The sequence below is a fragment of the Pagrus major genome, chromosome 10 (genome assembly GCF_040436345.1).
Source record: "Pagrus major chromosome 10, Pma_NU_1.0".
In the NCBI taxonomy this organism is placed as follows: domain Eukaryota; kingdom Metazoa; phylum Chordata; class Actinopteri; order Spariformes; family Sparidae; genus Pagrus; species Pagrus major.
The window spans coordinates 4,115,533-4,131,877 of record NC_133224.1 but is presented as its reverse complement, the minus strand read 5'-3'; the positions used below and the strand labels follow the sequence as shown (position 1 = coordinate 4,131,877).

Genomic DNA, 16,345 nt, shown 5'->3' with positions numbered 1-16,345 from the left:
GGACTGGTTGAGTCTGATACTCACAGGGAGTAGGTCAAATGACCACAATCACTCCCCTCAACCTTCTTTATTGTTCCATGTGTTTTTCAGGACGGGAGCAAACACACTTTGTTTAGAGTGAGAAGGATTAACACCTACACTCACCTGTGAGATTGAATCTGATACGATGAACGTGATTCCCTGGCCACAAACGTGACTATGATAAGCCAAAGCAAGCAGCTGTTTTTCAGTGAAAAAGCTTGTCGAACACCACACAGCAGGACGACAACGATAGCAACTAGCTGGTGAACATGGAGAGCCAGATATTTCCCTCAGGAGTTGGTGAACTCCAAGAACGAGCTAAAAGCACATTGAATTGTTGTTTTATGGACATGTAAACAAGATTAAGGATCCCTTCAGACTAAATGAGCTCTGTCTAATATCATTTATTTGAACAGGGCCCCTCGACTGGCACCGTCGAGCCACCAACACATGGTTGTACTGTAACATGGACGTCCTATTTCTACTTCTTCTGTCTACTAAAACCCTGAGCTAACCGGTTCTCTAATGGGACGTGATTTTTTTGAAAAACAATATGTACGCTGGTTCAAATCCCAGGTTTCTTTAACATTTTGTCACATGAAATGTAACATTAAGAGCCGACTACAAACAAAACATATTCTTTGTCATTATGTCCTGAATAATAAGTGGCAGTCAGAGTTTCGCTAACATTGCTAATGCAAGGCTAACGTAAAGTGAACCAGAGACTATAACACCTGGTTGTAACATGCTACTAGCTAAGCCTCTGCTGAAATGGGAACTTAAAATGAACAAAGCTAACTGTGAAAATTAGGTAACTTAACTAACTACTACTTAGAGTTGATTTTACAGTAATTTTACCTTCGCATCCAACCTTGGTCTCCTTACAGTGCTTTTTAAGTGCTTTTCTTCATTTTAGTAGCCAGCTCCGTTAGCTTACTGGCTAACGTGACCAGTGAGGTGGTTATCAAAATGATCAAAAATGCTAAAAACCCCTCAAAATGCACAGTAAATACTGCTAATAACATGTAAGCTAGCTGTAACAAGTAAAGTAACTAAATAAGGAAAAAAGCAGTGTCACTACGGTTGGAGGCTGACGTAACGTAACTCTAGAGAAGTTGCTAGTTTTTCATAGTTTCTTAACTCTGAATAAAATACAGCTGGCTCTATAACATTTTGGTGACTAGCTGACTAGCTTGCAAGATGCTACGTGCAAAGAAAAATAAGTTTTTTAGTGGTTGGAAGACACATTTTTCTCGTTTGTTCCCATTTGTTTTAAGCTAGGCTAACTATGTTGTGAACTCACTCGTCAGACAACAAACAAACCTTTTATATTTTAATTTATCTATCAGACAAATTCATATGACATATGACACCGTAAAGCCAAATACGATAATGATTTTCTTTGTCTCCCTGAAAAGAAAAAAAAATTGGCTTGTGAACACGGAACAATATCCTTTTCCCGCTCCACCCCGCCGGTCATAATTTCCTTCTTCATCACTGTTAACGTATCACAACTGAGAATAACTTAAATGTCAATAACTTCGCCACGTTCAAAACATCGTGCGCAACAACGTGACCGGAGCTCAGTGATGGCATGAGGAATAAAATTAGCTCCTCATATCGTCGCCTCGATCTGTACCAGGACTCTGCTGGAATGCTTTCTGCCACCTGTATGTGCCTTTTGCTTGATCGGCTCCCTTTCAACTCTTTGCTCACTCTTTGGTCCGTGGGCGTGTTTTCGCGAGCATTCGTCTGTTTACTTTCTCCGTGTGTGAGCGCGTGTTCGGCATTTCACATTGTCGAGTTAGTCATTCCTTGTGATTAATGAGGCGAAATCTCCAGAGAACGATAAGCTTAATCTCAGATAACGTGTACCCAAACAGGATGCTGGGCTCGGTTAAAAACAACAATAACATTGTTCTTAAACGTGTTGGTGATTCAGATTCTTGTTAATTACAACCTTTGGCACAGATTTTTCTGGGTCAACATTAACCGATAAGAAAAACTAGGTTGAGCTGTGTTGGTCAGTTTTAGTTGATTTATTGTGAAACACATTGTTTTCATGAGTTACGAAAAACGTAGCGTACCTTTTACTCCTCTGTGCTTGCAACAACCGTGGCCGGAGGAATTATGTTTGTCAAGTTGTCGTGCCGTCCTTCCCATTATTGTGAACACGATATCTAAGGAACATCTCCGGGACATTTCTTCAAATTTGGCACAAATGTTCACTTGGACTCGAGGTTTGACAAAGTACGACAAAAAACAAAACATGTTGGGGTTTTTTTGTTTTGTTTTTTGCCATAACCAAAGAATTCATACATGAACTGGAATGGCATTCATAGAGCGCCCAACAGTCCCCTTTAGTTCAATCAAACCCCATCCAATATCAAATAAAACTTAAACTTTAAGAGAAAGAAAACGCTAAAAAGAAATGTCCTCTATTGAATCTGCACCAAAAGTTAATGGGGTCTATTCTGGGCTGAGATCCATCTTCAACACAAGTTTCGTTGAAATCAGTTGGATAGTTTTTGTTTAATCCTCGTGACAAACCAACCAACAAACGGACATGGGCGAAAGTACAACATCCTTGACAGTAGTAATGTCAAGGATGTGGTAATAAAAATTGGGTTGTTAATACTGATTACTGTGTGGGCAGCATTTTAATAAGCTTCATTTATGCTTCTATGTCTGCCAGTTAAATCTATTCGAGTAAATATGCGAGCATGAAAAACAAATACTCAAGAACAAGCTTCTCATGATAGCACTTATCTGGTGCTTAAGTATATGTAGCCTACTTTGTCACCTTGTAATACACGTGTGTTTTACTCAGCACGTGTTTCAGTGACACACATAGAAGATTTGGCTTCAGGTAAATCTCCTCTAATGAAAAAACTGTACTATCTGTTGATCAACAGCACCAGCAGTATTTTTCCTCTTGTACATTCCACACTGTTGTTTTTATGTTGATTTGCTGCCGCAGCCGATTATAAACTGCACCTGCACTGACTTTTGACACACATTAGCTGATGCCAAGACTTGAACCTGTTTTCTACAATCCTTGTAAATGAGATCATGATGTGACTGGACGGCGTTCAGTTCTGTGACGTAGTAAAAAAAACAAATTGTGAACGCTACACGGTGACATATCTTCACATTTCAAGTTGCAACGTTGGCATCATTTGGAGTTAACCACCTCGCAAATATAAGTCCAGTATTCACTCTCTTTGAGCTCTGATTTTGGACTCTGGAGGTTATTTAGCTGCTAAATGCTACATTGGTCACCAACTAGTTGCTAACTAAGCCTGTATGTGCTAAACAAGTTTACTGTGGGTTTCAAGAGACTTTTATCTGAAAACAACAGTGTGAGAGTAGTGTCAGTGACTCAAAACAGTCAAGTTGTGGGCCGGACAGCTACAAAATGGAGGAAGTTATGGACTTGGACCCACCTCTGCCATCGGACCCTCTCTGGTTCCAAGTTCGGAGAAGTAAGTGATGTGAAACTTCCTAATGTTGTATTTGTGTTGTCAGCTAGAATTGATTAATCGTAATGTAACATAGCTAATATTAGTATAACAGCACCTAGATCCAGTAACGTTAGCTTTACGCATTCATTAAAAAAGTGCGACTCCAAAGGCGTAAATTACATTTTGTTCGTCCATTGTTTCATTTTGGGACTTTTGAATCCCGCTTTACTTCACTAAACTGCACTTTCAAGCATCCCAAAGCAGTTTGTTCCTCCTCGATATACAGCAGCAAGGACGACGTATTTTTGTAGGCTAACACGAAAGTTAGCATCGACATTCCCTCGACAAAAAGTCTATGGGATATTTAAAATTGGATATTGGATTATTGCTGAAAATGCGCTGTTCAGCAAGATAATCTACATAGACGAACACCACTTTTTAAGATTTTTTAAGCACGATTGCCAGAAATAACAAGCTAACGTTAGGCTATAAACACCCAACTACATCGCGGTCACATGACTTCAACACTATAATATACTCACTTTACTATAAATTGATCAATCTACAAGTTGTAAAGTCAGAATTGAATATGATACGACATTTGACTAGCTGTCATTAATTACACACAGTCCTCAGTGACAGTCTGCGTTCACGCACAACATACTGTGGAGAGAAATCTAGGTCAATGTGTCGAGTCAGACTCCACCAAAAACACGCTGACAATGCATGTGACAGATAGGACATATGGTATGCAGACAATTTGATTTAGAGTGAACATCTGCAAGAGAAAAGTCTGGTATTGTTCAAGTTGACGTGTTTCCCATGGCCTTTTTTTACTCAGTCAGCTGTGGTAATTATCCACTCGCCACTTCTGTTGATGTTGAAATTTGCTGTATTGTCTGATAATTTGACACAGTACAGGTGTGCAGGTGCAACTCAGGTGTTTGGAGCTAAATGCTAACATCGACATGCTAACATTTCCGACAACTGATGTTTAGCAGACATAGTGTTTAAAATGTTGTTAGCTAAACATCGGCATGTTGGCATTGTCATTGTGAGCACAATGTTAGCATTAGCTCAAAGCACTGCAAGTACAGGTTCACAAGACTAGCATAGCTGCAGCCTTATTTCTTGTTAGCAGCCTGCACATGTTAAATGTTACATCTAGGCTGTTAGAGTTATTTACACACAGGTGAACTCAGGTAAACTAAATTTTAACTTAAATTCTGAGTTTAATTGGGCCACCTTAACACACCATTGGCCTAGTATTTGACTCTGAGAGCCTGGAGGCATCCCTGGTATCCTTCTTAAGAAGTCAAAGTGACAAATGATGAGCGTACCTGTCATTACACACAGTCTTCTGTGTCACCCAAAGGCCACCGTTCGTATATGCATGCAATAGATCACCTTATGCATGCAAGCGTGTCAATGTCACATAGAACAATACAGAAAAAACCCTCTCGACAGATCTCCTACAAGTCATGTGTGAGTTACCAGTGGCTTGATATCTGTTTCTGAGTGGCTCAAAGGTTCAAAGGTCAAGGTTAAAAGATTATTTAAATACATTTGGTAAGGCAAAGTCACATAGTAAACCTACGTTAATTTATATTTAATTAAATCCACAGACATCCAGCTCCTGTCCAACCCAAAATGATAATTTGCTTATGAACTGGCAATTAACTGTGACGCTGTATGTTAGTTAACATTAGTGGGCTTGCAAGTGGAAAATAAATAGGCCAATATACGGCAAAAATATACTATTTTAAAAAAGATTGGGAAACATAGTTTGTGTATGTGTTTGTGAGATAAAGGTTAATGTCAACTAGCTAACATGCTCACAATGAGAATACCAATATGCTGATATTTGGCATGTATTTGGCCATGAACCAAAATATTGGATAAACTGATATTTATCTTTTCTTATATATTAAAAACAGTTGTTCAAGTTGGATGATCTATATGCTTTTATACAATATTCATAAATTATTACAACACATTATTACAACATTACAAAGGCAGGAAGAGTGTTTTAAAAGGCAAATTGTTTTATTTCACATGAGACAAATTCTCTTCCATGAACTATATTTCCTATAAAACAGGAATCAAAATAAAAGCAATGCAGATTAATTTGGCTAAATTTCAGGTGAGTGACACATGAAGGAAATTTCTATCTGAGAAATCGTCTTTCTGTTCTGCTGTTGAGGAGCTTCTGCCAAAAACCTGGGCCGACACAAGTATGACGGATTAAGAATTATAACTAAACGATATGTGGATTGTTGTTTTTAAAAAATGGACCATTTTCAACGATTTTCTTGATGTAATTTGAACAAATTAACACGTTATGATGCCAGGCTGAAATGGCTGTGGAAGTGGAAAATGAAAGATTTTTAAAAAATCATCAAAGCATCTTTTCTTCTCAAACCCACAAGGTTTACAATCACATGTTCACTGTTAAGTCATAGTCAAATCCCTGTTCAGACTTTTGAGTTTCTGGTTTGAGTGCAGTTGTTGAATTTCAATATTATTCCTTCACTGTCAGCGGTACGACAAACCTCCTAGCTAGAAAAAGTTGTGAACCAATATGGCTAAATATGAAATCAAGTCTCCACATTTGCTGATGACTGATTGTTCTACATTCCTTCCACGAGGGCTTTCTTTTTCTTCCACAGAGGCTTCTTCTGGACCGCAGCAGTGTTGCTGTAGGTGCTGTCAATGCTGCTGTCGATGCTGCTGGCGACGCTGCTGGCTCTCTTCATCTGGTACATCACCTTAGCTGCTTCATCAGAGAGAGTCTGCAGAAGATAAATCATTAAGTAAGTGATGTTCTTGGACACACTCAGTCCCATCTGTGAGCCTGGGTAAAAGGAAATTAGATTAAAGGTTTTCAGAAGTCTGGAATCTCTGGAAGGTTTTTATGAAACACATAAAATATATTTTAAACAAATTTATTTAAGTTTTGTCTAACTATTCCCTAAGTTTAAGTGACATCCGTTATTTGGGGATATTCTGCTCAATAACAGACAAACAAACACTTTTATTCTCTTTTCAAATTTTCTGTAAATGTAAAACTTCTAAATAAAATTATTTCTTTTCCTGATAAAATAAATTCAAATTATTGAATATTAAACAATGAAATGCTGACCTGGGATTCTGTGGTGATGTCATCGCAGATTGTCGTCATGGCGTTCACCCAGTTGCCGTAGATACTCTCCTCCTTTTGGATTGGCCTGTGCTTACTGCGTGGCAGAGAAGAGGAAGTGTGTTACTCAGAACAACACCTTGAACACACACAGACACCTTATCACACACACTGTGTCAGACCTGCATGTCTGGCCTTAAAGGGAAATTCCAGTATTTTTATTCACATGTTCGGGTGTGTAAATGATTCACACTTTTAACAAAAGGCTGAGCTGGCAGCTGTGACGAGGCTGCAAAATCCTTGTGGGAAACTCTCACCCAACTCAAGTTACGTCCGATAAAAGGGCTTGTTTTTGCCAGTGATAGGCTGAGGTCATTATTCTTAGTGCTTGACAACATCACAGATCTTGAACGCTTCGTTGTAGCTACAGAGTTACACATCTAAAGTCCTTGTCTTGTACTGTTATTAGGTTTCATTTGCCCTCAGAACGAGCCAAAGTAAAGTCAGAGGTCTGAGAGTCGTACCTGATTTGGTCCACCAGGTCTTGCTGTGCTTTTAGTTGCCTCTGTGCCTCCTGCACTCGACCCTCCATGGTTAAACTGGCACAGAGTTGAGCACAGTGAACGCCGAGAACCGCCATGTTGAGGCTACCAGTTGAAATCCGACTTCAGACAGCGGAAATAAGAAAAAGATGGATAAATGACCAATGACAATGACTGAGAACAGTTTTTGATACTCTTCTCTACGGTTACAATCAAGCCAATGCCACAAAAGTTTAATATTCAGTGTTTACCTGCTGGTAGCAACTGGACGCTGTTCGGTGATGATGCGAGTGACTTTTTGTTGGTCTCTGGTCTTGAAGCTCAGCTGAAGTTGGAATGGAAGTGTGTCCCTCTTGAGAAAAGCTGTCACACACATCGACAGGCATTATGTGTTTGGATATACAGTTATAATTAAACACTGGCTTTTGGTTCCTCTCAAAGTATCTAGTACCAAATTTAATTTATTAAATATGTCCAATTCTTTCTATCGTCATGTGCTCACATTGGCTAACAGGACACACTGCAGAGTGTGAGTCCCCACAATGTCTGTGGACTGGAAAGTCATGGTCCCTATAATGTCAGTGGGCTGCCAGGTCAAAGTCCCCACAATGTATGTAAACTAACTCACAGAATATGGCAAAGCTGACTTTGTAAGGATAATAACATTAGTCTTACCGCCCATAAACTCCGGTTTTACAGCAAACTGAATGCTGAGCTCCAGCCCTTTGGTCACGTTCCCTATCTCCCTCACCAGTTTGTGATTGTTTTCATCCTCATAAGGAAAATACCTGTGGAGAAAGTGAGAGAAGAGGATTTAAAATCACCTTAAAAGAACAAATGCATAGATAAGAGCTACATGTACGATACAGAAAGGAAGAAATTCAGTATTTTGGCATGTTTATCTAGAATATTAGCCATGTTTAGGGACTGCTAAAGTGTTAGCACCAGTGTGAGGTGTCTATGTCTTTGTGATTGGTGTGTCAAGTCACCACTCACACTCCATCAGGAGCGAGCAGGGTTGCCGTGACTCCCGTAGCAAGCACATTGTCCATGGAGGCTAACTGGATCTCTGTTGCAACAGTACCGATGCTGACCATGTTCACCTGAGAAAAGAGAGGGAACAGTCAAGTTTCTGTATTCATAACATTTACAAAAATACTTTGATCCTGCTCATAAATACACTCTTAAAGAAACATAATCTAACATTGAAACTTCTGAAACGTCTCACCCGTCCCCCAGTAGTGTCTGCAAGTCTTCCAACGTCAGCCAAGGAACAATCTGTCCCTTCAAAAGTCATGACTGAAATTATGACTCTGGGAGAAGACAACAAAGAAAGTACTTTTATTTTGATTTATACATCACAAAACATGAATGGCCATCATAACAACTGTGTGTTTGTGCATCCTCACCCGCTCCCCACAGCCTGTTGAGCCAGTTGTTGGTAGAAATAAGGCGTCAGAGAAGACGACAGAGACGAAGTTTCCTCCATCGTACCCAGTCCGATGTTGGCTCGGCCGTCAGTGCACAAAATCACCTGCAGGAACGCAGAAGATCAGGAACGTCATCGCCCACAAAGACTCACAAATGTGCCAAAATATACCTTTTAGACGCACTCACCTTTGACCCGGGGTACCTGGACGCCATCGCCACCGAGGCTAACACTGCAGGACCGAGACTGGTAGCCCCGTGCTCCTTGAAGCTGATCATACAGCGACATCAAAAACAAAAGATTACATTTCTGCAACACAAGGATTTTTTAACGCACAACGAGAACCGAAACACAAACACACACACTCCATCATCACTTACTCTTTGACCCTATGTACGAGCTGTTGGTGGGTCTCGGCGATGCAGTGTGGGATGCTGTAAGCCACGCTCTGCTGCCATATATGGTCGTAGTCGACCAACGCCCAGTCCCTGAGAGTGAGAGGCGTACTGGTGCCGTCACCATAAATTACAACCTGTAGACAGCAAATGCATGAGGTACAAGTAGGTTAAATGGTTGATAGGTTTTTAAATGTGGCAACATTCATATTTAACTTTTCACCACTTCCGACATCTGCTGTCTTAAACCACTGTGTGATCATTTATTCAAGTAAACAGGAAGTCGAACCTTGTTTCATCTCACGATGTTTTATAATTATTCTGTTGTTTTATTTTCATTTGTAGTGTTAGTATCTTCTCTTTTGAAGCACTTTGTAACCCAGTTTAGTAAAGTGCTGTACAAAAATAATAACGCTTATTTAAATCTACATTTGTAGATATTTCCGTTGTGAAAGTCTGGCAACTTAAAAACCCTGAAAAACACCTCTAAACTTCTGATACAATATTAAACTGTGACTTCTGAAAGCAAATACAAACTCTACTTGTGACCTCTTGTCACACTTTATGAGCTGTGGAGGACAAAAGTGGCGAGTAGTTCAACTAAAAAGCTATTTTCCCTTCAGACTACTTCATTTTCAGAGGCCTGAAGACATAAAATAATCTTTTATTTCCAAAGAAAAGAGAAAAGAAAACATAATTTTGTTTGAAAGAAGTATTTTTGTTTAACTCTAACATCCCTTGAATCATCCTGTGACACAATTATGACCTGTAATTCAATTAAGTAAAATTATACAGGTGAAAAGCAAATAGCTTGCAAGTATTAATTAATAACTTAATTGAAAATGGAGAGAATTATTACTCTCCTACCTCATCGTTGAACGTGACCAGTGCCACTCTCCTGAGGGGCGTCTGCTGCAGGAGGGTCGATAGCGCCCTCTGGAGGGCATCCTGGATCCCCTGAGGAAAACAAAATATGTGTTTTAATATCAACACGTCCACCATGTTTATTACATAAACACCTAATCAGAAACTCACCTCCAGTCTGGATATGTACGTCTGAGATCCACTGCTTGATGTGACCTGAAGTGAGGCAAACACGTTAGGAAGAAGAAGAAGAAGAAGAAGAAGAAGGAGAAGAAGAAGAAGGAGATGATCTGAGTACATCTTCTGAACACTCACCTCTGTGGTGACACTCATGCTGCCAGAAATGTCCACGCAGAACACCACCAGCGTGTCCTCCAGGTTCTGGTAGTCATCGTCGCTGTGACTGGGCAGGTAAAGGTCGTCGGTGTGAACACCTGCACGCCGACCGACACAAACTCTCTGCACGCCGTCGTTCACACTGTTCTCACATCCACAGAACTCACACAGCCACACCTGACCAGAGGAAGGGGAGAGGGAGGTATTTTATTTATTTAATTGTATTTATTTTATTCCTAAAAGAAACTACAGTTATGACAGTGTGAAGGAAACATGCATCGCTCACAAATAAAAAATAAAAGACAGTGAAAAGAAAAACTAGGCAACTACATGAGTGTGGCGGACTGAAACTGCCAAGATAAATAATAAATAAATGGCTCAATAAATAATTAATGTGCCATTTAATGCACCAAACATAATATTGATAGTAAATGTAGGCATTAATTAAGCAAATATGTTTTTGGAAATAAACAGGGAGAAAAAGCAAATGGAAAATAATACAGAAATAAAATGTAAGTAAATAGAAAACATGTAAAAATGAACTAATAAATAAATAAAACAGAACATTAAATGGGAAAGTTAACAAACAGGGAAGTAATACAAAGGCAAATTAAAGCAGAAATATCAACTTATGTCACGTTTAATAAATTATTTAATGCCTATATTTATTTTTTAGATTATTTTTGAAACATTTAGAGGCATATTAGTGTATTTATTGAGCCATTTACTTATTTATTTTTGATTTTGGCAGTTTCAATCCTCCATAAATGACTGCAGAGAAGAAAAGGTGAAATAAATAAAAATGCGTCACTCTGACAAAAGACTGTTAAAAGAAAGCAACAAACAAGACACAAAAACAAAAACTACATGACTAAATTATTTAAAGCTTACGTTTGTTATTTTTGGAACATTCAGTCACATATAAATGTATTTATTTATTTTGGGATATTTTGTGTTGTCAGTTTCGGTCCTCCGTACATGAGCAGGTGCAATAAATTACCACTCACGTTCTGCTGCAAAGAACTCAGACATGACAAGGCTGCTCTACATTTCCCACAAATCACTGGGCTCTGGAAAGTCTCCAGGCCTGAGGCTGCAGACAGAAGGAGAACAAATGAAAGGAGGTATGAAAAAACAAACAATCAAACAGGTATGTGTGTGTATGTGCGTGTTTGTGGCTGACCTTGGCTGATGTCGACGAGTTTCCCGATACCGAGTAAGACGACGTTGACGTTGGCTTCCAGCTTAGTTTCACCTTCCTGCTTGTCAACTGATTAAAAAGCACAAAGGAATGAAGAAGGCAAACAGCAAATATCACTTTGAAACACTTGTGATTTACTTTGAAGGAGTCTGAGAGCAAATAGGACTTACATCTGGGCGGGACGGGAGGAGGGAAGGAGGGAGGACGAAGAGGAGGCTGGGAGCGAGGAAGAGGTGAAGGCTGGGAGCGAGGACGAAGATGAGCCTGGGAGCGAGGAAGAGGTACAGGCTGGGAGGGAGGAAGGGGTGGAGGCTGGGAAGGAGGAAGAGGAGGGAGAGGAAGAGAAGTAGGCCGAGGTTTTCTGAAACGACGAGGAGGCAGCGGCGGAGGAGCTGAACCTGAGGACAGAAAGAGAAAAGAGCTCAAGTAAAGAAACGTTAACAGAGATACTAAAAATCACAAGAGAAGTCAAACGTATCTGCTTTGACGTAGGCTGCAAACGTTAGCACGCCCGGCTAGCTACCTTACGTCCTTCCACAGTGATAACCATGACTTCCAACCCCAACCAGCCTTTCAATAAGTGACATTTAGTGGCGTTACACGTTATATACTATAGCACATGTTCTGTTTTGGATGCTGTCTTGATTCGAGCTAACGTTAGCAGCTCTGTCCCGCCCTTTTTTGGAGTGAATCCCAGCCAACTGGCTATTTTTTTAACGTTGTCAACTAAAATTCTCACATATTGCCCCTTTAACATTTTGAACTCAGTCGTTTGACCTGTATTGAGGTATGTTATCACTATGATATGTCTACTTTTACCTAGCACGGCAGCTACAGTTAGCAGCGGTTACTGAAACCGGGGGGAGCGCTAGTGTTTACACCGCTCGCACAGGAGCTTTGGATCGGGATAGGGCTAGCTGGTTAGCATGCTAACTTCACTAGGTATCTCTGCAACACAATACATAGACACTATAATGTTAAAACTGCTATTTATGCACAGTCTGGTGATTATTTTGAGTTATTTTTTGAATGTTGTTGACTAAAACTCTCACACATTGATGCTTTAACATTTTGAATTCAGTCGTTTGACCTGATTTGAGGTATTTAATGGCTATGAGACGTCTACTTTTACCTCAGAGAAAGATCAGAGTGCTTCTTTTACTTCTGTATTTAAGCATTTTCACCTCCCACGCCATGTTTTTGTGGTCAGAAACGGCCTCAATCAACATTGTTGTCGCTTCAACGATCAAATGAGAATTTCATCGACTGATATGAAGTACTGTTTTGTTCTTGAATAATTAAGATATAAGACCACCATTTCTGCGTGTGGACTTCCCCTCGTTGAAGTGCTATCTGCTCATCTTCACAGTGCTTCTTCAGCTCTCTTGCTTTTGCAAGCAAGCCCACACACACAAACACACACACGCACACACACACACATTACCACTTAATATGCTTTCCTGTTATTTCACCGCAATACTCTTGAGGATGTGAAGAAGTCTCTAGACAGAAAAACATCAGTTTAGATACGTTGACCTTTATGGATGCGGTGTGTTTTTGTCTGTTTAACCGTCATACTGGTGCTTGAAAGGAGAAACGGCCGTGGATGCTGGGAAAATGAGCTCATGAGGGCGGATTTACGGTGCTAAACAATTAAAGATCAAGCAGAGGTCTTCTACGTTTTGTCTGATAGAGACGGTGCATGTTAAGTTGCCTACGACAGCGTGTAGAGCAGCCTGTCGTGCCACATATAAAGAAGTTGGCAGCAGTTGTAACATGACAAGTGTTAGTGCGTTTTTCCGGTGGTTTCTGAGGTGGAGGGTATATTTTTTTATCAGAGTCGCTTGCTCGATAAGATATAAAACAATCGTTTGTGGCTCACAAGATTGTCTGAATGTCAAATAACTGGTAAATATGTTTCAATAATAGAGTGATTTAGTTTAAGGTGCACGAGGGATCATGGGTAGACTATCATCAGTGTTTTGTTTTACGAATTCATGCGTTGAATTCATGTTAATGTGTGTTTTTAGACACAGTTATTTCTGTTGAAAAATAAGAAACTTTCAAAATATTATCAAGCAGTAATTTAGTGGCACCCCGGGGACCATCTCAGGATGAAGACGGAGGAGAAAGACTGAATTAAACAGCACAAATAATCAAATTACTAATAAAACTATTAACAAGGTAACATGACATCGCTACCATTTTATGTAAGTAAGGAAAAAGTAAAGAGTTTCACAATAAAAGCATTAAATATCAAACAATCAGGACTGTAATAGCACGCGAGCACCAAAATAAAACTGAACAAAACAGAAATACATTTTAAAAAATGTAAATCTATGAAATCACCTTCTCCATCAGGCGTCCAGTTACACACAACATGGCTGCAGGCAAACTCCATCTGAGACACACAAAGAAAGAAAAACACAGTCGACTTTTTAACTTCCCTAAACGGAGACAAAAACGAAAGAAATTTGAATTTTCGGATGCAGAAATCAGACGGATCAGCAGTAAGACAACAGCAGATCAGCTTCCTGGTATTGTGGATGTATGATCGTCACGGCAACCGAGGCCTTGATCAGCTTATTTTTCTGGTTAACAGGTGGGTGAGTAAAACCATGACAGCAGTCGTTTCCTGTTTGAACTGTGAGGAGAACAGCATGGTAAATAAAGGGCCTGGTATAGTGAGAATACAGGGTGTATTTAATGTTTATAACGTGTGTTTATATATATATATATATGTGTGTGTGTGTGTGTGTGTGTGTATATATATATATGTGTGTGTATATATTAGTTTGAGCTGATAACTGTGCAGGAAGTAGAAGGATTTACTGCAAGAAAATCTGAACTGACACGGAAAGTTTACATTTTTAAACTAGATAATTTAAGTTTTGTTTTTTCTTTTAAAGTTTGTGACACAACAGGAAGCAGAAACAACCACTAGTCGTTTTAGGGAGCAAACCTCCGACTGCGTTGTATGTGTCAAACCACGAGGTCACAACGATAAATATGATGAATAAACAACATATAAATAAACGAATAGGGTTTATGCACGGCACGTTAAATATATATTTATATATATATATATATATGGACCAGATAATCTACGCTCTGAGCTCCAAGTCCAGACAGAATCAGCTAACGTGCTAACGGCAGCTACAGTTAGCGGCGGTTACTGAAACCAGGGGGAGCGCTAGTGTTTACACCGCTCGCACAGGAGCTTTGGACCGGGATGGGGTTAGCTGGTTAGCATGCTAACTTCACTAGGTATCTCTGCAACACAATAAATGTTAAAACTGCTATTTATGCACAGTCTGTTGATTATTTTAGTTATTTTTTTGCATGTTGACAACTAAAATTCTCACATGTTGCCCCTTTAACATTGTGAATTCAGTGGTTTGACCCGTATTGAGGTATTTTATGACTATGACACGTCTAATTTTACCTCAGTGACAGATCAGAGTGCTTCTTTCACTTCTCTATTTAAGCACTTTAACGTCCCACACCACGTTTTTGTGGTCAGAAACGGCCTCATTCAGCATTGTTGTCGCACTGTTCAATGATCACATGAGAATTTGGTCAACTGATATGAAGTACGGCTTCGTTCCTGAATAATTAAGATATATATGACCACCTTTTTCTGTGTGTGGACTTCCCCTTGTTGAAGGGCTATCTGTAAGTCTTCTCAGTGCCTCTTCGTCTCTTGCTGTCACTCTGGTGATACATTGCCCCATAACTGTGTGGACTAATTTTTAAAAGCGAACCCTGAGAAGGGTAGCAAACGGCTGACCGTGGATATTTTAAAGGACACCTATTATTTATTTCCAGGCTTTTTTGTGCTGTTAAAAGCGTGTTTTTTTAAGGCGACGCAGACATTTTCTGGGTTTTTGTGGCGCCCACTTCACCGGAAGTCGGCCCATCTCAATCTGTGATCGCAGCGACAAAAAAAACCAGGTATTTTAAGCCAAACCGTGATGTTTTCTTCATCCTAACCAAGTGGTTTTTGTGCGTTAACCTAAGCAGAGCGTTGTGTCAAGAGAGAAATAGAAAAATTGAGCCTAAACAAAGAAACATACTTGACTGACATTTATTCTGGTGACTGGGTTTTCTATTCTCAAGCACTTTTCAATTACTTATTAACTAATCTTATTAAATCTGTTCGACATCAAAGCCGAATATAAACTGTACCCAATAGTTATGTACACTCCTTATTGTGCTTCTTATGGATTGAAATTACTAATGTTTTCGACAGATATCTGCTTTTTCCAAAGGTTTTTGTTGATTGAAGTTCTGACAATGCATTATATAAGCAACAGTTTTGCTAGATTACATTTTAACCACGTCTGTTGCTTCGATGGTTAAGATATCTGATTCTAAAGAGCAAATTTTTACACTTTAAACAACTTTAACAGCTGAAAACATACAACAATACATCAGGAAACTGGTGTGTTTATTGGCAGCTTATCAGGCAGGTTCACTGATCACTCTGTGTTTCTAATCACAGTCTTAAATAAGTAAAAGTAAACATGATTCTCTTCATATCTCAGCACGGCAGTGAGGAGATCTGATAAACACACAGACACACATTTTAAAAACAAGAAGCAAGTTACCTTTGCTGGTGTCTGTGTACAGCAGAGCTGCTTAAACTGAAAGCGAGTGTTTGAGCCGCAGCAGGATTGTGATATGTGTGATATGCGTGTGTGGGCGTGTTCAAAGTCTAACCAGCAGCGCTTTGCTCGTCAGGAAGTCGGCGTAGGGCTTCAAGTAGTTTGGTCGAGAGAAATGAAAGTTAAGAGGAAGAGATAAAAGAAAGAGCTGAAAGAATGAAGAACAAGATTGTTATCACGACAAAACCAAAGACAGGAAAACCCATGAAAATGATGTCTGATGGAGCTTTTACCTCTTGAGTCGAGTAAATATTTGCATTTGTCTCATTGTGTCTGCAGTAAAACCA

The 16,345-nt window shown here is 39.6% G+C and overlaps 1 protein-coding gene across 1 annotated transcript; it reads right to left on the bottom strand.

The window, feature by feature from the left end:
- Nucleotides 1-5,435: 5,435 nt before the first annotated feature.
- LOC141003137 (circularly permutated Ras protein 1) lies at nucleotides 5,436-16,087 on the bottom strand. Its single transcript, XM_073474413.1, has 18 exons — nucleotides 16,002-16,087; nucleotides 13,741-13,792; nucleotides 11,562-11,789; nucleotides 11,374-11,460; nucleotides 11,198-11,283; nucleotides 10,170-10,367; nucleotides 10,026-10,070; nucleotides 9,858-9,947; nucleotides 8,976-9,127; nucleotides 8,784-8,865; nucleotides 8,576-8,700; nucleotides 8,395-8,479; nucleotides 8,163-8,269; nucleotides 7,842-7,954; nucleotides 7,418-7,529; nucleotides 7,149-7,289; nucleotides 6,628-6,721; nucleotides 5,436-6,277 (listed from the first exon to the last, which is right to left on the bottom strand). Exons 2-18 carry the CDS (start codon nucleotides 13,790-13,792, stop codon nucleotides 6,116-6,118), a joined length of 1,959 nt encoding a protein of 652 aa, XP_073330514.1. The 5' UTR covers nucleotides 16,002-16,087; the 3' UTR covers nucleotides 5,436-6,115.
- Between the last annotated feature and the right edge of the window lie 258 nt (nucleotides 16,088-16,345).